The sequence below is a fragment of the Drosophila grimshawi genome, unplaced genomic scaffold (genome assembly GCF_018153295.1).
Source record: "Drosophila grimshawi isolate 15287-2541.00 unplaced genomic scaffold, ASM1815329v1 contig_44, whole genome shotgun sequence".
NCBI classification, from domain to species: Eukaryota; Metazoa; Arthropoda; class Insecta; order Diptera; family Drosophilidae; genus Drosophila; species Drosophila grimshawi.
The window spans coordinates 7623936-7647103 of record NW_025063240.1 but is presented as its reverse complement, the minus strand read 5'-3'; the positions used below and the strand labels follow the sequence as shown (position 1 = coordinate 7647103).

The 23168-nt window shown below is 36.0% G+C and overlaps 1 protein-coding gene across 2 annotated transcripts; it reads left to right on the top strand.

The window, feature by feature from the left end:
* The first annotated feature begins 1917 nt into the window (after positions 1-1917).
* Positions 1918-19803, top strand: LOC6556605 (myosin-G heavy chain). Of its 2 annotated transcripts, XM_001984921.3 has the most exons (5): positions 1918-1997; positions 2958-3201; positions 5154-5633; positions 6475-7592; positions 19504-19803. In XM_001984921.3, the coding sequence occupies exons 3-4, from the start codon at positions 5326-5328 to the stop codon at positions 7535-7537; spliced, it is 1371 nt and encodes a 456-aa protein (XP_001984957.1). In that variant the 5' UTR covers positions 1918-1997; positions 2958-3201; positions 5154-5325; the 3' UTR covers positions 7538-7592; positions 19504-19803. The 2 variants fall into 2 exon arrangements, with proteins under 2 accessions (XP_001984957.1, XP_032595105.1); XM_032739214.1 differs by lacking the exons at positions 1918-1997; positions 2958-3201 and having other exon boundaries at positions 4968-5633.
* The last annotated feature ends 3365 nt before the right edge of the window (positions 19804-23168 follow it).

Sequence of the window (23168 nt, the reverse complement as noted above, 5' to 3'; positions counted from 1 at the left end):
GTAGCCGGCGGCAAATTGAATATTTGTCTTTGTGTGCGTGTGTGTGTGTGTGAGTGTATGTTTGTATGTGTATATATGTGTGTGTGTGTCTCGCTTTGTTTGTATTTGTTCGCATTGTTAAATGTCAGCTACAGACAACAACAACAAGAAGAGCAGCCAAAGAGAGCTGAGCATTCGTTCGCTCCCACAACGTGCCCATTGTTAACGGTAGTCTTTGGTCTCTGCCAATCGACTACGACTACACAGAGCGCCTTGCTACCAATACGTTGTCCACACAGCATCCAAGGGCAAACGCAACCCTCGCTCGCTCGCTCGCTCTCACTCTCTATCCTTATACGTTTATCAATTGCCATTCTCTTTGGTGCAATGCGCTCTCTCTCTCTCTCTCTCTCGCTCTCTTAGGCTGTTTTCGCTGCTTGTTGCTTTGTTTTTGTTTTATACACTGTGAAGAGTTGTTGCTGCTGCTGCTGCTGCTGCTGCTCTTGCCAATCTTGTGCATTATCGATTTTCTTTTGTTTATTTTGCGAGCACTCGCATTTGTTTGTTTGTTGTTGTTGTTCTTCTTCTTCTTCTGCTCGCCCCCTTGTCTTTAGTTTTTGGTTTCTTGTTTATTTGCGTATTTTCTTAAGCGTCTCATTGATAAGCATGCGTTATTATTATTCGATCCATTCAAGTCTCTTCTGTATTGTTCGCAGATATGTTTACGATTTATGGCCAGCAAAAAAAGAAAAAATAAATAAATAAAATTATGTAATTCTTACACATTTATTTGTTTTTCTTTTATCTGCTCTTTTCTTTTGATTTACTTATCAATTTCCAGCTTAAGAATGCATCCGAAAGAAATGCACTGATCTGCTTATTATTATATTAAGGGGAACAAAGAACAATTTCATATTTATTTAAGTAATTTCATAGCACATCATTAATCACTATCCCAATCATGCATAATCTTCAAAGAAAATTGGGGGGTTTTTTTTTTAATATAAACATAGTGATTTGAATGAGACCAATTATTATGAGAAATAAATTTATTTACTTATTTAATGTACAAAAATACAAAAAGTAAAAACTGGATTAAATTAAAAATAAAATTTAAATGAAATGAAAATAAATAATTATAAGATGTATTTACCCGCAAGCGTCAGGCGATAAGCTTACAACTGAAAACAAAAAAATAAAAAAAAACAAAAATACTCTTCAGAGCCTTACTCAAGAGAGTATTATTTTTTTACCAAAAAGTGTCCATCAACCATTTGCATATTGTGCTTAGCTATTGCAATGACCTTGAATTCAAATGGATAATTTAGCAGGCGCTTTCCTGTATCTGTGATTTGTGCGACTCTCTTTTAAGTTGATAAAACGACGCTGTGTTTATTGGCAACAGCCAACGATTAAGTTCCCCCAATTGTTTACAGCATCAGCAGCAGCACAAAGCTTTCTCTCTCTCTCTCTTCCTCTAGCGCCGGCAACGTTAGAACAAAAACATGAGCAGCATCCGCATCAGCAACAGCAACAGCAACAGCAATGTTAGAACAACTAAGAGAGCCGAGCGCAGCCCCCAACAAACAACGCGTGGGTCGACGGCAACCAACACAATGGCAGAATATTCTCCCTTGGCATCTATCTCTCTCACTCTCTCTCTCTCTCTCTCTCTCTCTCTGGCTCCCGCTCTCGCTCTCTCTTATTGCATACAACAGCAAAAATTGTTGGCAGAGCGCAGTGCAGGCGAGAGCGTCGACGGCTCTCTCTCTCTCTCTCTTTCTGTCAATGTGTAGCTTATGTGCGCTCAGCATGCGGCTGCTGCGCCGCCAATTTGCAAGAAAATTTAAGTTCGCTGCTTACAGTTGGTTTTGTGGGGCAAGTTGTGAAAAACAGCGACGAAACACCGAACGGCTGCTGCTGCTGCTGCTGCTACTGCTGTTGCCGATGCTGCCAAGAAGTGGCAACAGAAAACATTATCAGCTGCAAAATACACATGCGCATCTGTACATATAACTGTATAATAAACAATTTAATTTAATAACATACGAATATCAATTGAGCTTGGAATTGTGCTTGGCATGTGTGTATATGTGTGTGTGTGTGTGTGTGTATTTGTGTGTGTTTGTGTGTTTGTTTGTGTGTGTGTTTGTGCATGTGTGTAGTTTATGTTATTGCTGCTCTCCCGTCGTCCCCCCACTTATTTGTGTGTGTATACAACACACACACACACACAGGCACACACACACAGGCAAATAGTCAGCGCATTTTGTAAATGTGTTTGTGAATTTTGTGGTACATTTTGCGCTCGCATCGTTTACAGATTTTTGTGGTGGCAAATAGTTGTTGCATAGCCTTCATACAACACACAACAACAGCAACAAACTACTAACACTGCGACAAGTGGCAGCAAACTGCGTAGCAAACGAGCACAACAACAACAATAATAATAATAACAAGCTACGTTTTGTTGTTAATTGAAATAAATTGAAATAAATTCTCAACGTGCTGCTCATATTGTTAATAAAGACAACAGCAACATCCACAACAACAGCAACATCCATAACAACAACAACAACAACAGCAACAAGCAACACGGCAGCAATATCAAAAACGAAACTAAAAAAAATTTGTTGTGTTAGTTGAAAGTGAGGCGCCAAATGTTTTAGCTACAAGCAAACAGACCCAAAAAAAACAGCAGAGAAAAAACTCAAAAATTGGTCGCAAAAACATTATAAAAGCTAATTGAATTTGCAAAAAGAAAAAAATTCTTGAATTTTATATAAACATTTTTGTCGGCAAAATTAAATTGAGATTTAAACAAGTGCAAGTGTCTACACAAATGTGCTATTTTTTATTTTTATTTTGTTTTTTGTTATTATTTTAGTATATTAATCGGTAAATCTTGCGATTTTTGTGAGTATTTTTAGCCTGTTTATATATATATATATGTTTGTGTATGTGTGTGTGGATTGCAGCAAGCATACAATTGAAAATCAGTTCAAACAAGAAATTGGCAAAATAAAACTAGAGCAGCAAAAACGCATCACAAATTGAGAGCTAAATTAGCATCGCAAACTGTTACGTAAGCTGCGAGAGACAGCCAAAGAGAGTGAGTGGGCAAGCGAGAGAGAGAGACAGAGAGAGAGAAAGAGACGGCAAGAGAGTGCGACAACGTGTGCTAGAAAAAGAGGAAGCTACTTTAAAGGATTGGTAAGAGTTGTAAGTATGGCAAATTCCTGACGCACTTTATTAACAACATTTTTATACAGCGAGTGAAACCTTGAAATACTCTTGGAATTTATTTACACTTGGAGCATTTTAAGCAGCGAATTAAAAAGTTGCAATTTGCAATTTGCTTAACGCAGCTGATAAATATATTATTTGTGTTAAAGCTTAATATTTAAAGAGGGTATAGTTTTTTTTTGCCTGATTTTAGCTTAAGTCACCTATTTAGTAGGCAAATATATTTTTGTTAGCAAAATCTGTCTTTATTGTTCAATCTTAATGATCAGTTTTCCTTATATCGATTTATATCGATTTTTGCGAATCGAGTAAGGTATACTAGTAAAGTATATTGATAAAATTATATATATTTTTGTTAGCAAAATCTGTCTTTATTGTTCAATCTTAATGATCAGTTTTCCTTATATAATGACAATTGTATCTACCCGTAATCGATTTATATCGATTTTTGCGAATCGAGTAAATAAATAAATTTGAAAATAATAACATTTTTTTCCAGACGATCAAGCCCAAATCGACTATTGATGCTGATTTAGAATATATATATTAAATGGTGTCGTATATGCTTGCTTCTGTCTGTCTTACATACTTTATCACTACTTCATTACAGCCTACTTCCTATTTTTAATGGGTTAATTTTATAATCATATCTATAAAAAATGTAAAATTCAGCTTTCTCTACAATTTCTCTAACAATTATTGAGAATGTAATAATCCCCGAGCAATGATACACACTTTGTTCAAAAGCAAATGCCCGATAAACACCAATATTAATATTAATGACACATCTGTGCATATGTGTATATGTATCTTGAACATCATGCCACTCACTAGTTAGTTCTGTGAAGTCCACTAATATTGGTGGTTGAGTGGCATGCAATCGTTACATGCGGTTCAGCAATGCTCATAAGTTCGCAAATGGAACAGCATTATTTGGGAATTGTTCAAATGTTTATGAGTGTGTGAACATATGTATACATACATACATACATATGTATATATGTATATATAGACCTGCACATTCTCGACCGCAACGCTTCAGTTCTGGGAATGCGAAATCAGAGCATTGAAAATGTTTATTTTATCCGATTTGTTTGTCTAACTTTTAATTGTGCTTTGTTTGTGGAAAGTACGTCTACCTATGAATCACATATTTACGCACATATCTTTTTTATATGTACATATATAATATATAATATGACGATTGACTTATTACTGTTCAAGTGAATTTAATGATGGCATTGATAAACATGCAGATTCCATAGAAATCCCATTCCCATTTCCTAACAAAATAAATATAATTAGTAATAAAATTTTCCGTCACTTATTCTGGCTTTACCAATTTATTTAATTATACAAATACTTCTTAAATAGTGAGTAAATAATATAAAAATATAGATTTGCATAAAAATCTAGGCCAAGAAATTTATTCGCCAATCTTTGAAGAAGTTTCTCAATAATCTACCTTCAAAGTTTGTTGACTTTTGCTCTGCAATTGAGGTAAATAGTATTCTACTAACTCTGTAAGAGTTGGTAAGAGACACTTTAACAATTGCAACAGTTTTGCTGCTTCATTTGAAGTTATTTTATGTTCATGAGCTGATTTATAGTTGAATGACCCCCTCCCAATGACCACCCACCGATAGAATGTGCAATAAAATTATATTTGCATTTCTAACGTGCCTCAATATAAATATCCCTGGATGCAAGCATAACCCCTTCCCGTATTGGTATGCAAGCAGTCAGTTCATTGAACTCGGCTCACAAACAATGAGTATCATTGGCCCAAACCCCAAAACCTCAAACAACTCCCCCAACCAAGTAAGAAGTGTCCGAAACATTGCATACTTTTCGGCCTGATGACCATCAAAGCAACAACAGGCAACAAATAATATTAACGATTTTCTCATTTCACACATCTTGCGCAGCATCTGAAGCGGGCCAACACACACACACACACAGACAACCACACAGATGACATGCGCAGTGCGCATTTGGTAGTGGTTGGTAGCAAAGGAGGCAACAGCAACAACAAACAGCTAAGAGCATATTAAGAGAGAGAGTGGGCGAGAGAGAGAGAGAGAGAGAGCTGTTTTGGCCATGGCCTTTTCGCGGCACAACATCGAAAAGCGCCGACTCATCGAGCTAGTTCGACTGAATCCCATATTGTGGGATTGCCGCCTGCCGCACTACAAACGCTCCGACAAGAAGAAGGCCATCAAATGGAACGAACTGGGACGCATGTTCAATGTGAATGGGGAGCGAGTGCAGCGCACCTTCACATCCCTGCGGGAGATCTTCCGGCGGGAGCTCAACCACGAGAAGATGCTGGGCACCACACGCTTCAAGTCAAAGTGGGAGTACTACGATGCCATGGCATTTCTCAAGGAGGTCATCAGGGAACGCAAGTAAGTACTCGGCTCCAGAAAAACTAATAAATATTCGAATAAAAAATGCATTTCAATTTAAGCAGAATTTTGTTTAAAGAAATTTGCTTAATTTAAGCTGAGTTTTATTTGGGTACATTCAATTTGATGTGTTTAATATTTCAATTGATGCTTTGGAAACTGGAATTTTATTAGTCTTTTTTAATTTTCTCAGTTACTTTCTTACATTATTAAATTATAATTCAGACTCAGAGATTTCCTTTTGAATATTTATATTTTATTTTTTTTTATTAACACATTTTCTTTACTTTCTTCAATATTAATATAATAATTTTGAAGAAAGAATTTTCTTTTCTATACTTCAATAATGTATTTCTTACAAATTCTTTAATTATTATAAATATAATTTCCTTTATTTTCTTAAATAATCAAATAATAATTGATTTTTAAAAGATTTTCTTTCTCATATATAAATATTAAACTGAAATAGAAGCAACCCTGTTTATTCGTCAAGTGGAATAAACTTATTAAATTTAATGTTATTTACAAATTTTTCTCAAACCAAAATCACTCATTAAATTAAATCAATTCTTTAGAGAAGATTTTTGAAATACATTTAGTGATTTTTGTTGTTATTTAGTTAAATCTCAAACATAGAAATGAAATTAACAGGAGACATTTAAATTAAGTTTTAAGTGATTTATTTATTACTATTATTTGCATTAAAGTACCACTTAAATAATGCATAAAAAATTATGTCAATATTTCGAGGTATTTTTACAATGATATTTTATAAATATTAATTTATACTATTAATTTTATTATTATGCTTATTATTAAAATTAATTTGTACTCCTTGCAGATCTCGTGAGCGCATTAAGAACAGCGCAATGGAGTCTAATCCTAGCAACAACAACAACAACTCGAACAATGTTACCAGCAACAACAACAATAATAATAACAACAATGCTAGCAACATCAGCAACAACAACAACAACAACAATTCCAATAGCAATAACAACAACAACAACAACAATAGCATATCCCATGATGAATATCAATATTTTGCGCCCAGCGATCCAAACAATCCCAACAATCAGCAGCAACCAAACAAATCGAGCATACCAAGCGCATCGCCAGTCATCCAGCCAGTAATCCTGCCCAGCATCAGTCAGTTGCCCGTTGGATTGCAGCAGCAGGCGCAACATTTGCAGGCGCTCCAACTGCAGCCGGATGTGACGCTGACGTCGCTGCAGAAGACGACGCCCACGATTGTGTTGCCGCTCGCCGTTGCAGCCGTGCCGCCAGCGCCCGCGGCTACGTTGCCTGGCCACGTGCAGCTGTGCAGTAGTTCGCGTTCCTGCAGCAGCTCCCCCTCCATTTACATCAAGGACGAGCCGGACTCGCAGGACGAGGCGAGCAGTCGATCGGCGGTGCGCAAGTCTAGCCGCAAATTGGTCACAATTCGAGCGCAGACGAAACAGCAGTTGAAGGCGAGTCTCCAGGCCGCGCCCAAAGTGGGCGGTGGGGCGGAGCTTTATGCCACGCCGTCGCCACATCTGATTATCAATACGAACAACGAGCTAATCGATGTGGATGCTGGCGACTTGGATGATGATGACGATGACTTGGAATATGACGATGATGACGACGACGATAATGATACCGATAACGATGCCCTTAGGCGACAGGCGGCTCAATGTCCGCCCAACATCGCAGTGGATATGTTGGGCACCGCTGGTCGTCTCTCACCTGGCAGCAGTTTCACGGCAGTGGGTGGGGCCAGCGCACGTCATCAGCCGAGTCCGCGGGAGCTGCTCTATATTAAATTTGGTGACTTTCTTGCCGCACGACTGAATACACTGCACGAAACCGTTGCCAACGAGCTGATGAACAAGATTCTGCTGCTAATTGCTGAGAAGTAAGCAACTGAAGTGACTCGAAAGGATTTAATCCGTTCTACCCGTTCTTAAGCGATGGGTAAGTTAAATGCAATATTTTATTATGCACTTGAGAATGTTGGAAAATTTTTGATTTTATTTTTAAATCGTTGCAAAATATGTGGTAATTAATAATAATTTATTTTAATTAGAATATATAAATAAATTACTATCCGAAAATAAAATGAGTTAAAATATTCCACTAAGAAATCCACTTAAATTAAATTTTTTTAATGATTCTATCAATTTTTTTATTTATCTTTTCGGCCCAAATAAAGCACAGAGAACTTGTTTTACACAAAATTTATTACATTGACCAATTTGTGCGGCAGCTATTAGAATTCGTGGCAAGTAACTCCAATATATTTAAATGCATATATGCAGCATATATATTGTTTTTTTTTTTTTATTTTTTGGTTTGTTGTTGCACACATAACATGCCAAGACCATAAAAAGTTTTAATTTCCGAACGCTGAAGTGGGCCAGACGCACAGACAGAGAAGCAAAATGACACACTAACAAACACAAAAACACACACAGACACTGCCACTCTGCCACACATGCACATGCAACATATCCGACTAAACAAAGCACTGCAAGTTATCCGAAAATTTGAAAGCATTTCACGCATAAATAAAAAACACCCGAAGCCATGCAGCAAGTGCCAAGAGTACGAAACACAACACATTCGAAGCCGGACAATGACCGAGACAAAGTAAGCAAGAATGAAGGGGTTTCTTAGGCACGCCGTTGATTAAATACCCTTGTTGACAGCCAAATTTTACCATGAATTTCAAAAGGAAACTGATTGTTTCTATTAAAACTAGATGATGTAATTGATAATTGATCGAGGTTGATCATTTCGTGTCCAAATTTTGGGCATATTGGATATGTTTGGTTAGAATATCTTCTTAGACAACAATTTTTTTATACAAGAACTCATCTTACAGTCGTGTATTCCTATAGCTGCTCTATAATTTACTAGTCCGATATCGTTTATATCTGTGAGGAGCTCAACAATAGTAGTAGGTATTTTTGGATTGGAACTCGTGTTGATTCAAAATTTGTTATACCTGAACTCATTTTGCGACCAATCGTTTCTAGCAATATTATGAAGTAATTCAATCTTCTACTTCTGCAACAAGGCTGAAAGATTATATGCCAAGTTTTATCAGGATACCTTCAAAATTGATTGAATAGTTGGTATAGAAATAGGCAGACTTGCTCGGTAATGCTGATCAAGAATTTAACTACTTTATGGTGTCGGAGAAGTCTCCTTCAATGTATAACATATGTCAACACAAAGTTGAAATATCCTCTTCAAGGGTATTAAAAGAATAACATAAAGTCCAAAAGTGGCACACACATACACACAAAACAAAAAAAAAAATGGAATCAGAGCCCCATAAATTTCACCCATTGCACTTTACTGGCAGCAACGAGCTTAATTCAAAATTGGCCAACATTCAGTGAATGTGTTGCTATCAAAAGCAAAAAGCACTAAAAACTATTTCATTCTAAAATAAATAGAGATATTCATTAAAATATTTCAGCTCTCATAAGTCAATCAAAAAAATTTTATAATATTGTTTTTTACTATTTGGCAAGTGTATTTAATATATTGAATTTTTTTTTGGGAATTATAGTGTACTACGAAGTCAATTTTTATATATATATATAGCTTAATATTTACTGTGTTAAATGAGGAAAATATGTATGCAGTTTTCAAAGTAATTTGTTTTGAAACGATTTTAAAGTTGATCTAATAAAATATATAAGCCACATTTTGCCGGCTATTTTCCATCTTAAGTGTTAGGTAACTCTTTAAATTCAATTATACTTTTTTTTTACTTAAAATTTCAAAACTAAACTCAACTTGGGCAGGCCTAAATATTGTCTGCATCTTAAGTTCTATTTGCAAATTGTATCTGCTGCTGTTCGAATGACTTTGCACTAAACCACACACACTACACACACAGAAACAAGTTCAAGTTTTGGGCGTGTGTATTTACGGTTTGGTAATATTTATGCAGCAACGCTTCTGGTGCATTTGACTGTGTGTGTGTGTGTGTGTTGGTGTGTGTCCTTTAGATGCCGATGTGACTCTTCCGTCAACTATCCGCCTTCCCAATCTCCAACTTCCCCAGCTGCTCCTCTACTTCTTTCCACGCTTGTATTCATGGTAACAGCTTTACGAGCTCAGCCTGAATGCTGAGAGCACAGTGGGTGACTTTTGAGTGTGTGTGAGTGTGTGTGAGTGTATGTGTGTGTGTGTGTGTGAGTGTACATAGCCTTTTATGGATAGTTTCAGCAAGTTTGTTTGCACTTACAACATTATAAATTTGCCATAAATTATAGTTATATGAAATGCAGCGCATCGCTGATAGGGCCAACAGTGGCGAAACTTTGATTCAAAAACCAAAAGCATAAAAAAAAGCGTATAACGCTAACGAGCATAAAAGGGTATGGCGAATGCTGTTGGGGAGAGTGGAGAGGGCATGTCAAGTACCAGAAATCCCTTAGCTATAAAATAGTGCAAACAAATTAACATGAGAAGTCACTTGATTGTCCAATTAAACAATATCATCTTGGTATTTTTCCGAGTAGGTAATGAAAACAAATTAGTCGGAAAAATCAAGAATGTTAAAATACAAGAAATTTGGATTAATTATAGAAAAGAAAGAAAAAATATCATAAGAAATAATTAAAGATCATCTTTTAGCTTATTTCCAATAATTCTTAAAAAGCAACTCCTAAAGGAAAATATAAAATTTGAAGTCAGTCAAAATAGAAAATAATTTATTTAATGTGTATAAGTATTAAATAAAGAAGATACACAACTAAACTAACTAAAACTAGTTGATCATGTGATTTTTATATATTGTAGAGTAAATATTATTATACTTCTAAAGTTAAGAAAAATATACATCAGATCTATAAAATCCTTAAGAAGCTTTTAACATTTATAGCAACGTTAATTCCGATTTCTGAGTCCACTGTGCTTTATATACCAGAGTTTTTATCTCTCTCTCTCTCTTTCCCCCTCTCTCCCTCTCTCTCTCTTGCTAGCTAGTTGATTGTGCAGAAGTTACAGTAAATAAATGTAACATTTCGTGGCTCAACATTTTTTCCCAAAGATCTTCTACAATTTACTGGCTTTTGTGTCACCGAAAGGGGAAGAAAATGAAATGGAATCACAGCTGGTTACAATGTCTAAGGCGTTTGGATAAACGCGACAAAATACGGTGGCAAGTTTGAACTGGCGGCCAAGTTAGGAAATTGTTGCATAGCCAGCGGCGTTTAGCCCTTTTGCACATAAAATTGCATATGCAACTTAATGTTTACAATGGTCGTAAAAGTTTAATGGATTTTGCCACTGTTGTCTAAACAGACTCTAAGGCCAAAATGCAGGCATAAACTGTGTCTGCCCCATCAATTCCACTCACTGTCTGTCTCAACTTTTTAGCCATCATAAAAGCGCATTTATTTGATTAATATGTTGCAGTCTTTTCTTGTTTTTTTTTGTTTTTCTTTGGTATTTTTGGAAACGTTTTAAAACATTTGAAAACTTTACTGATTTTCGCCTGTGTTTGCTTTGCTTGGCTTTTGATTTCCTATTTGCAGTTTTGAACTTTTCACAGCATTTTAATTTTATGTTGATTTTTACAAAACTTTTACATTGATTTTACCAATAGCTGTGAACTATCTATGGATGCAACGTATGTGGGCTTTATCTTTGTATTTTTAAATCCTCTGCAATTTTTAAGCATATATTTATATACGAGTATATATATAAATATTTATCATAAAGCTCTGTAATAAATTGTATGTTATTTAACGTGCACATTGTTAGATTGTTAAAATGCAACCATCTGTAAAGAGTAGTAATGCAAGTTGGCTAAAATGTGGGATATGTTTGCCAAGTGGCTTTAGATATTCATTAAACCTCTTGCAATGTGGACTTTGTGTCGGTTTTTGGCCTAATCTTGAACAAATTTGTATACGTTCATTATTGAACAGGATCTTAGCATCAAATGAATTGCCTGCATGGCAGATTTGTGTGTGTGTGCAGGGAAATCAACATAATTATAATTGCATGAAGGGCAACAAAAACTTGGTTAAGCTAGATAAGACACAGAACTGCTACTTGCAGCAACTGCAGTCATGTCAACCACATGCTGCCACATATGATAATTGAATGCATGGATTGGATGGACCCGAGTCAACTAGTCAACCGATTGAGCACAAAAGGACGAGCATCAATATTGACTGGCATTAGTATGGGCATTTTATACAATAAGCAGTGAATGCCTTGGGTTTATTCATGGTGGAGAGCGCAGCACAGTACTTTAAGGACTATTGCATTTTTAATGAGCAGGAGGCGCCTGCGATTCACTTCCGTTGCTGCCATTTGCTTCCTCTGCTGCTGCATGCTGAGTGGGTTGATTGGTTGGGAAATGCTTCCGTCTGCGCTTGGGAAATTTGACAGCATACGTAAAGCAGTGGCTGGGTATCAGGTTAATTTGAGACGCAGCCATTGGGAAAAGCCAACGGAAAGGCAGCGGAAACGCACATACACACACACACACACACACACACAGATGTACACACAACACACACACAACACAGACACACACACACACACAACAAACACACACTAATGACTTACGTCTCAGTATTTGGAGACTCGTCGTCATCTTCCTCGACGCAGCATTAATGGCCGCAGGACATGTCAAAAGAATTGATGACGTGCAGCGTCTTCGACGTGCGTTGCAATCATAAAACTGGCAACAGTCTCACCATGATCACAAGAAAAAAAAATATATAAATCGACTGCCAATAAAATCGTTTTAGAAATGGATTTGTCAGCTTCTTTGCCAGCGATTAATTTAAGTTACCTGCACAAGTCGCATTGACATTGACTGAAACTGACACTGCAAGCCAACAGCTGTGTTAAGCACACAATGTTTTCTAAGCAATCAAGTAAACTGTTGAGATTTGCTTAATATTTATGATTTATTAATATGTTTTCATATTTTTACTAATTTCTCTAGTATTCTATACCTATTTTTGATAATAATTGAATAATAATATTAGTTTTATACGTTTTATAAATATTCCAGTTCTTTGCCATTTTTATGATTTGTTTTTTCTTCAATGACTAGTTTTAGAAATGAGTTTAAAAAACGTGTGCCAAGCTTAAATCTTACTCAAATTTTCTCCATTGACTAGATTTATATATTTCCCCACTTTTTTATTGCGTAATTATTAGAATTGATTGATTGGCATTTTAAGCTTGTATCATTGGCATAGTTTTGCCCGTTGGCTGCAACTTTATGCCACATCAATTGGGCGTAAAAATTACATTAGTTGGCGCCATTTTGCCAATGGCCAATGGCGGACAGTAAAAAAGGCGCCTTATCCACACAACGACGCCTTTTTTCTATCTGTGTGTTTTTGCCTGCGTCTGCAAAAATTTGTGGCAGCAGATTTTATGCAAGTTTACCTTTTGGATGTGCGCACAAACTTTACAAGCAAAAATTCTAAAGCCCAACAAAAGTGTTTGAGATTTCTGTGAATTTTCATAAATTAATAACTTTGATTGCCGTCGAGCAGATGCTGCTTGGCGACGAGCTGAAAATGGCTGACAAACTGGGTAAAGTTGTTTAAGTTTTTCATTAAAATTGCCATCATTAGCTTTTTGGGCTGCAACACTCGCAAGACTCTTTGCAGCTTTTTTGCTTTTGACAATCAGTCTCAAGCATTTTTGACTTTTGCCAACCAAAAGGAATCATTTTCGTTTCATTTTATATTCCAAGGGATAGGGTTAAATATTTAGTGACACTTACTTTGAAAAAGATGCAGCTGCTTATTAATTAAAAGTTTTATTTACTTAGTTACTTTTCCAAGATGATCTGCAGTCAAAAAAATGCTCTAAAGACCAACAACTTTATATTCAGAATAGAAAGATTAACGCAGTAAATTGGTAAAAATAAATGAAATGTTGATAAATTAAAAGAATATGACTTTAAATTTAATTGTCATACATTTTATGATGGATTTAAATGATTTTTTTGATTACATAATGTTAGTAAGTCCACTAACTATCTTCTCCTATGCATAATCATTTAAAATAAATCGTTGGCATGAATGCCATTAATGGTAAATTTGGCAGAGCATAGCCACAGAAATTGATTGCCGTAAAAGCCGAATAGCCGAATTGCAAGTTAAATAATATTTGCAGCTATTTTGCGGCTTTCAGACGAGGAAAACCATACACGAAACGAAATGCAACGAAATCAATTGAAATAAAAGTACACAACATTTATAAATTGGCAAATGCGTTTTCAATTTTGCCAGAGAAGAGAAGCAACTTCCCTCAATTGGTCCACTTGACTACAGAATGTGGACATTGAAATATTTTTGGCAATTCGGTTGTCATTTTATTTGGTTGATACACAATTAATTACCACTAACAAGCAATGCATCAGCTAGTCTTGACAGATGGTCAAACCAATACCCTGTAAACGTGACTGACTGACTGACATATAAAAATGCAATTTCTTTATAATTATTGTTATTATTTTTTAACTAGCGACATGTTATTAAAATAAAGATATTTTATATTTTTAAAAATTTTTAAATGAATTTGCTATTTGTAATCAAGTTCAATATACCATTTGCTGTTCATTTACTGAGTACAGGCAATACAAAATGCAGTCAAAATGGAGTCAAACAAAATGCCAGACTAATTACATTAACTGTCAGGAGAAGTTATACTTTTGATTCAATCAAATCCAGACAACACTCGAGCCTCAAGCCAAAAACAGCATAAACAGTATAAGGTGTGCCTGCAGGTATGCTACAGTTCTTGAGATGCTCAGCTTGACTTCAACAACAAAAAAATAAAGGGAAAAAGAGAAAAGGCAGAGAAAGGGGTAGAAAGGGGTAGAAAGTAGACTGAAGTAGGCTGAACAGTTTATGCATTTCCCTAATGAAATGCAAAGAACAACTGAAAAGGGGCTTGCGAAATTCCCAAGAGCAGGTTACCGACTACGAAGATTGGGGGCCACCCCAATGGAAAACATTTACAAGTGCTCTTGCTGAGTGGTAATTAAATATTTATCTTCTCTTCAGCTATTTACTTTGATTAGTAGCCAAAAAGCCAAAAAACCGGAATACTGTGCAGTTCCAAGAGATTGTTGTGGGCTTTGTGCTGTTTTGTTGATTTTTAATATTTTTCAATTCTTCAATTTGTTTGTCTTTTGTTGGCGTATGATTTAGCTATGTCATTCAACTTATCTCAACTCTATGAAACTATTAACTTAAGCTGAATTTTAATCTGTATTTAAATGAAATTATATTTAGTTTCGATTTGCTTTGAAAATGTATTATTTCTTATATTTGTCAAACATTAAAAGAGTATTTAATCTTCTGTTAGCCAAAGATGCTTTATTTATTGCGTTTGTCTTTTTCATTAAATGGCTAAATTTTCGTTTGAAATTTGCCTTGCTTTCCTTTTAATAATGTTTTTATTCATTTGTTTATTGTGGAGTTGAATAGCTGCTTGAAGCTGCATATGACGCATCGATTTGGTAATTAAAAAAAGCACTTTTCTGCTATTTGTGCAATTTTATTACCTTAATAATATTTCATATATATTATCAAATATATTTGGGGATAAATAAATATTGATTGCATTGAAATTGAACTAATTTTAGTATGATTACAATTTATGTTTATTTAAGCGACAAAAGTAACTCAATTTTAAATTGTATTTTTATTGTCAATTGAGGAAAGAAAATCTTCATTTATTCGTGTACTTCATGCACTTTGAAATAATTTGTTTTTGGATTGATTATACATGGATTGTTGGCCTTTTCGATTGCATACTTCAAGGCGCCAGTTGGCAATAAAACATGTCTGACAAATGCATTGAAAATGTTTCGCACATGCAAAATAGCAAGCAACATATGCAAGCGCACCACATCATTATGGGACCACAGGGAGCAACTGACTCCAGTCGTCAACTCCAACTGGGTGCGTAGTAAATGTCGCCACAATGTCGGGTGCGGGGGGGGGGGGGGGGACTGGGTGCACAATACGCTGATGGAGTCGTTAAGTCAATTTTGTAAGAGGTGCAGGGGATGCCTGCCCGAGTTCAACCTAATGTGCAGCCGGGGAGCAGTCGTTGAAGCAATGGCCAACATGGACACACCAATTATCCAAAATGGCAACACACACACACACACACACACACACAAAAAAAAAAAACTGAAAACTGAAAACGGAAAACAGAAAACAGAAACAAAAATCCAACTTTTGGATTGGGATGCATTGTGGGGAGATTGCGCTTTTGCGGTTGTGTTAAGTTGATTTCCGGCACGTCTGTTGAACGATTTGAAAAGCCCGTTTCTAATCTGGCCTCAGCTAAACGCCGCATGACTTCAAGATGCACAGCGCCAATTATGCGTGCTGTCATCTTCATCATCTTCTCCATCAACGTCATCATCGCCATTGTGATTGCCATTTTCAACTGCCTCGCCGCTGGTCAACGTTGCATTCATAAACAGACGCTGCCCCATTATCAACGGTGTAGGTGTTTAGACACGCCCCCCATCGTCGCCGCTGTCAAATGCATCAATGTGAAAACCCCACTCATCACTTTGCACAGTGCAACGGGTAACTAATTTGAAAAATTGTAGGTAGGATTAATGTGGAATATTTAAAGATTTAAAAGAGTTTTAATTTAAATTTAGTTTGTTTTTATTGCATTGAAAAACTGCTCCCTGAAAGTATGCAGACTATCACATGTTGATTTGGATCTCTCTTATTATATACAAAATTCGAAATTTACTTTTAGCCAACTAATTGGGAAATTTCAGATTTGCCACACTGTGCTTGCTGTCTGGTTGAGACTGCTCCACCTTCAAGTTCCCTGGCGACTGAGGTGAGCTGTAAATTATACGGCTTTGCGTTTAGCCTCCATAACCCCGAGCCTGTCCATATCCAGATCTCAGTTTAGGCTGAGGTCCATGGAACAATTTGCCTGATGTGGCTGCTCCTGCAACGCAGTTTGATGTTTTGCGGTTGATGCTGATGCCGTTGCCGTTGTCAACGTTGTCGACGTTGTCATAGGCCCCTCCCCCATATGCTGTGGACCGCCCTTTTGTTGGTTGCGCTTTAAATATTCAAAGTGTGCTTTTAGGCGCTGGCAAGCGTCACGTTAAAGGACTGCCATTATGAAGGCACTTGACCATTGTCTCGTTGTGGTGCGTTTGCCAATTAATGAGATTTTCGCTTGAAAGAGCATTGCATGCCCCAGAAAAAGGTATGCATTTTTGGTGTTTTCATGTAAAATATATATGTACATATATAAAAGAAAATAAGAGACTCATTTGAGGGTGAAACCAAATTGACAGACTTTTTTGGCAAGTGCTTTAAAAGGTTATTGCCTGTCCGGTCAATTGACATACACTCTGCAAATTGGCAGGCATTTTTTGTTGGTATTTACCAAATGGCTTGCATATTTTTCACTGATAAATGGACCTGAAAAATGGCACACCAAAAATGTGATAACCCATAAAATGATAAACTGTTTATTCTCTTAACGAAAAATAACTAAAAGCTGTTGAAATAAATAATGACATGTTTGTCTGTGTATTTTAAACACTTTTCATTAATTTATTATTATTATTAAATATCAATTTAATTAGACATGATAACAAAATAGGTTTAACAGCTGTCAATTATCAAAAGCATACATTTTAATTTAAATAAGTTGAATTTTTTTCTTTTATTGGTAGCTTCAACCAACTATAACTTCATTTCCAACTTCCTGCTTGCCCCAAAATCTCTTTGCACAAATGTGTCAATGGCTGACACCTGCAAAATGCCAACCAATTTTTATACTCTATTCTTTTGTTTTTGTTCTTTGTGGCTTCGCCCCTTTGTGGTTGCAACGACCCTCAAGGGCAAGCGCTTTGAGAGAGTTCGCAACGTGCGACGGCATTTGAATAAACCACTTGGCTTGGCTTAACATGCGGAGACATGGTGGCAAATGCAAAGCAATCAAACCAAATATTTTTCAGCCACACGGGGTTGACAAGAAAAACTTTCACACCAGCTCTGCTTCATGCTGCTGTTCTCGGTTGCCTTAGCCTTTATTTTCATTAGCTAACCCAAACTATCGGAGCTGCAGCATCGGCTTCAACTGCAGCTGCAGCTGCAACTGCCACGTTTTCAACCTAGTCGAACCCAATCTGAAACCAAAAACGAACCGAAGCCAACCAAGCCAGCCAGTTATCCAGTCAGCTAACCGCAACGCTGTTGGAGCCACTGTCATTTGTTATGTTATTGGTTTGGACATTTTGCAAATTGCTTATTTAGCAGTGCGTAAAATCCACAGCACACACACACACACACACACACACACGAGTCCTAGTATCTAGTATCTACTCTCCCCATCTTCATCTTCATCTCCTGCTTCTTATTCTTTTTTTTTTTTTAAGCTGCAAGGACATACATACACATTTGTCAAGTGTGCGGTGTCTGTTATTCTTTGCTCTTCACTTTTGCCTTTTTCAATACCCTGGTCTCAAAAATATTTCTAAAATGGGTATTCGCACATATGCTTTTAATGATTTTTGCTATCGATTGCACCTAAATTACAATTATATTTACAAACAATATATAATTACATAATTGGAAATAGAAAATATAGATGTATATACTAAGTATTGCTAAGGTAAAAAGATAACAATAAATTAGCTTAAGCCGATTAAAAATGATTGATTTGAACAATGTAATAATTATTTAATAAAGAACTTTAGTCTTTTATTTATTTTATTTATGTTTTGCTTCTAAAAATGATTATAATTTGCACATATCTTTAATTTCTCAAAATCAATTTTTTGTTGCAAAAAATAAACTTTATTTTGCATTTTATAATTTCTTCTTTTATGAATATTATTTTCTTTCAAAGTGATAACAGTAGATGTTAATAAATAAGTAAGAGTTCTAGTTAAGAGTGTCAACTTGCAGTGACTCTAAGATAGATTTCTGAGTTTTAAAAATATTTCCACTTTATAATCAAGTTTTTATAAAATGTTTTGTGTATTCACATAGCTTGTTTAATATGTTTGTGCACTTATTTTTAGCTAAATACACTTCAGCAATGTAAGTTAAGCAGTAACCTATCAATAGTTATGCTGATAACAAAGCTTACAAAATATACACATAAATTATGATTTATATTTTAAATACAGAATATTTTGTAGCATATCATTGCTGAGTGGAGAGCCTCCATCTGCATTGTTGTAACTTTCATTAGGCTAAAGCCCCTCCTAAGTTACCAGCGTGGCATGCAAGTGGTTAGTTGTGCCCATATATTACCAGTTCAATGTCAAACAAAAAAAAAAAGGAAAAGAAAAAGAAAAAAGAAACAAGATGAATAAGAAGCAGAAGAGAAATGGGCCTGCGAGTTATTTAGGCAAGTGTTCGAATGTTGTCAGTGATGGTGATGCTGCTGCCACAGTGGCTGCTGTTGCTCTATGCATTTTAACCACTTGTCATCCACAGGGTTTTTCCCATCCATAATAATATTTGCTTTTCATTCTGTGCTCCTCTTCATTTTCTCTTTTCATTTTTCTTTTTTTTTCTTTTTTGGCCTGCATGTTGGCTAATTGCCTGGATACGTTTTACAGCATCGCTTTGTAGCCATAAAACTTTTTATGGCTAATATTTTGTGTGAGGCGTTTTAATTAGACGAACAACCATTAAAACTGATCTATGATATCTTTTTGACTGGTCATAAAATTAATTAAGGCTTTATGACTGACATTCGATGCCAATTTTCGTCAATATTAATGTGCCAATTTCTATAATTTTTTGGACATGCTATTAAAACGCGTTGATTGCTAATTTTTAATTAACTTTTCATATCATTGCAGTGGCGTCTGAACTGAAGCAGTCGATTGTAGGAGTAGCTAAATATCTGGATTATCTGGATGCGTTTAGCGTTTAAATGAGTCTGTATTAGTGCCATAGAAGACATATGATAATGTATCAATAAATATATGATCTAGTTTCCGATTTTATTTAATCTAATCTACACAAGTGAACAACTAAATATCAAATGTGAAGATGTAACATAGATAAGTATATAGTACGAATAAAATAGGTGAGTTTTTTAAGCTTGAACAAAAAAAATCCAATGTCAAAGCAGTCAACTATTTTCAAATCCAATAAAAGCAAGAGAATAAATTGAAAACTATAGAAATATATATTTTATTTTTAATTAATATAAAGCTAACGAATGGTGGTTATTCTGTATAGAGGGTCAAGGCACGACAACCCTTGCCAGCAGGCTCTCCCCTTTCTTCATTTAGCTGCATTGTTTTTGACTTGATTTTTTTTTTTTCCTTACACAAACAGATTTTATTTGGCTTTGTAGATCTATGTAAACACATTTGATACTCTGTTCGATTTCGGCTGCATTCCTTGAAACTACCCACACTCTCAATAAAAGCAAATCAATTTAAATTCTATGAAAGTAAACTGCCAAACTTAACTCAGTTCTATGCCTTGGCACCCACTCGAGCAACTGGAAGTAGCTCACAAGTTTCGAAATAACAACAAACTGAAACTTTTTTTGGTGTGTGTGTGTGTGTGGGGAGGTGCTAGCAACAAGACACAGATCTTTTTTGTAAAAGGCAACAAGAAACAGTTTTTTCACTAACGCACCTTCATCTCCATCTCCATCTCCATTTCCATCCACAACTCAAACCCCATACTCAAAGCACAAAAGCCTTTAGGCTGTCTTGGCAAAGTCGAGTGGGGCAAATAGAATAAGTTGCTGCGACTTTTTAAATTGAAAATAAGCTGCCAGGTAGTTGCAGGTAGCAGAGATTAAGCGCAAAATTTAAGAGCTATAAAATTAAAAATAAGTACTAAGAAACTCTCGACTAGCAGTTGCCCTGCTGTCTCAGCCAAAATATTTGCTATCCTCTTAATTAAGAATTAAATATATTTAATTATAATACATATACAACATATTTACAAGACTTTAAGTATCTGAACATTTCAGTAGAAATTTGATTTACACAATATTTTCATGAGTTTTCCTCAAGCTTTTAAGGTTATAGGTTCCAATTGAAATTGACCAAGGATATATATATATAGCTGCCTCATTTCGCCTTGTCTGGAATACAGGGTATGCAGGAAGAAAAGCAAATCTTCAACACTTGCGCCTTAATAATCGCTTTAATTACAATTAAAATGAAAGCTAAATGACTTTGCCATTGTTGCTGTAGCTACTACTGATACTACTATGAAGATGAATGACTGGTCATTTACTCCCCACCAGAGGTTAGAAGGGGGTGTTGTTGTGGGACTTGGTTTGGCTGTTGGATGGATGGATACTTAGCTTTTGCGTTCAAAGTCAAAGTCGCGATGCTATTATAATGCTAATGACGTTTAAACGCTTTTAGTTGGGGATTTTCTCTCTATAGGCAAAGAGCAGCAAACACTCAGTTAATTAGCATAAAGTTGAAACGCTTTGTGGCCTGGCAGTTGCATAACTTTTGTTTAAAGACTTTCCCACTTGCGAAGCGCATTAAAACCAACTTGAATTGATGGTTTTGCTGATTTACTGAAAGTTCTACTCAACAGCGAAGTATACTTGAAACAACACTGTGCGATTTAAATAGCCAAAATAAACACAAAATCCACTTGATTTGAGGTTGCCGGCTATATTTAAGTTGTTGTTGTGAAAATATATCAAATATTGATTGCATTGTTTTATCAAAATTTCAAAAGATAATGTTAGCATTTGCAGTATTTGTGCTCAGAGAAGATTAGTCCACTGATAGATGACAGAGAATATTGAACAATCAAATGGAATATTTTATTTCAAATTAATATTATTTTCTTCTGTTTAACTTAATTTGATACCATTTTTTGGGGTAAGTGTAAATTGAAGTTTCAGATTCCGCTGGATGATTGATTATATACATATATATAAATCTGATATGAGATGATTCTATTTTGATATCAATTTAGATAAGCAGAAAAAAGAATATTGAATTGAATTCAAGTTTGATAGAAGCTTTCGATGGTTTAGCTAAGTATTTTGTTGTCTGGCTTAACTTTTGTTTTTATTCAACCTGCACTTGGAGGCAAACATCATTAAATAGCGAATCGAATAGCTTGGGGTGCATGCATAAAAATCCATAATGAAATTGTGCGGAAACCAAACGAGGAGCCGAGGAGCCGAGGAACAGAGCCTTCAACCACCTACAATCGCCCACTGGGCGCACTAAGGCGTACATCGAGCAAATGACCGTAGGCTCTGCTCTGGCTGCCTATAAACGGACGAGACATGTCACGTTCAGCTACTCCCCAATCTTCCCCAGCTACTCCTACAACCTCCGCACACACACACACACACACACACACACATTCGTACACACATACATGCATATGGATAAAGAGAGAGAGCGAGAATCGAATGATGGCCGCAATGGAACTGAGTCAGCTTTGGTCCTGGTCCTGTTACTGGTCCTGGTCCTCGTCCTCGTCCTCGTCCTGGTGTTGCTCCCTGGTTCCGTTTGCTGTTTGCATTTTTCGCATGAAATTGACGTTTCATTTGTTATAATATGCATTGAGGCAACATTTCGATGCTCATAAATATTTAACAGACATTCATCTGTGGGGAAAAACGTTGCAGCCCAACTGAGGATGGGTTGGTGGCTTACGGTAGCCAAGCCTGTTGCAGCAGCAGATATCGCATTTATATTGAGATACAGATATACATTCGTAGATACAGATACGTCGATACGTGTGCATACACATTATGGTCATAAAAAGCTTGAGGTTCCAAGGCTCAACCTCCAGCCATTATATTATACCTTCCGTCGGTTCAACATGGGCGTTGACACATGCAACATACAACTACAATGAAAAAAAAAAAAAAAAACAACAGCAACCAGACACTGTGCAGCTCAAAGGATCAAACGGTCGACGTTGTCAAGTGCATTAATTATGGATTTAAGTCATTGAGCAGCTGGAGTAGCCGGAGTAGTTTATACAAGTTTTCGCTTAAATTGATATGCTTGAAATGCTACAGGAAACATTTTTCAACTCCTGTTTTTTCAATATGTATCTTTTCTCTAAACCATTCCATAAATATAACACAGAGCTTCACTTAAGGAAGATTCGCTTGCAGACAATAATTTGTTCCTCTTTTTAATTGGTAGAATTTGTTCAATCTGATCATGTTCCAGTAAATGATTATAAAAGGAACATAGTTCCTTTGACTTATTAAAAATATTAATTTATATATATATCCCTTAACTCGCCTCTAATCTGAGCTTGTGCTTGAGTCTATTAACAAAATAAATAACGCATTTATGACGCGATTGCTTTTGATCTTCGTCAGCAACTAAGTGCAACAAAAGTTTTAATAAACTTTCCACAAACGTCAGCAGCATTTGCAGCAAATACATCACATGCTGCACCTTTTACCCGTCGGCGATTGAGAGGCGCCTCACACGCGCTGTTTGTTTTCAGTTAAATCGCAACAATCAGCGCTAATTGGGAATTTAACAGTTCATAA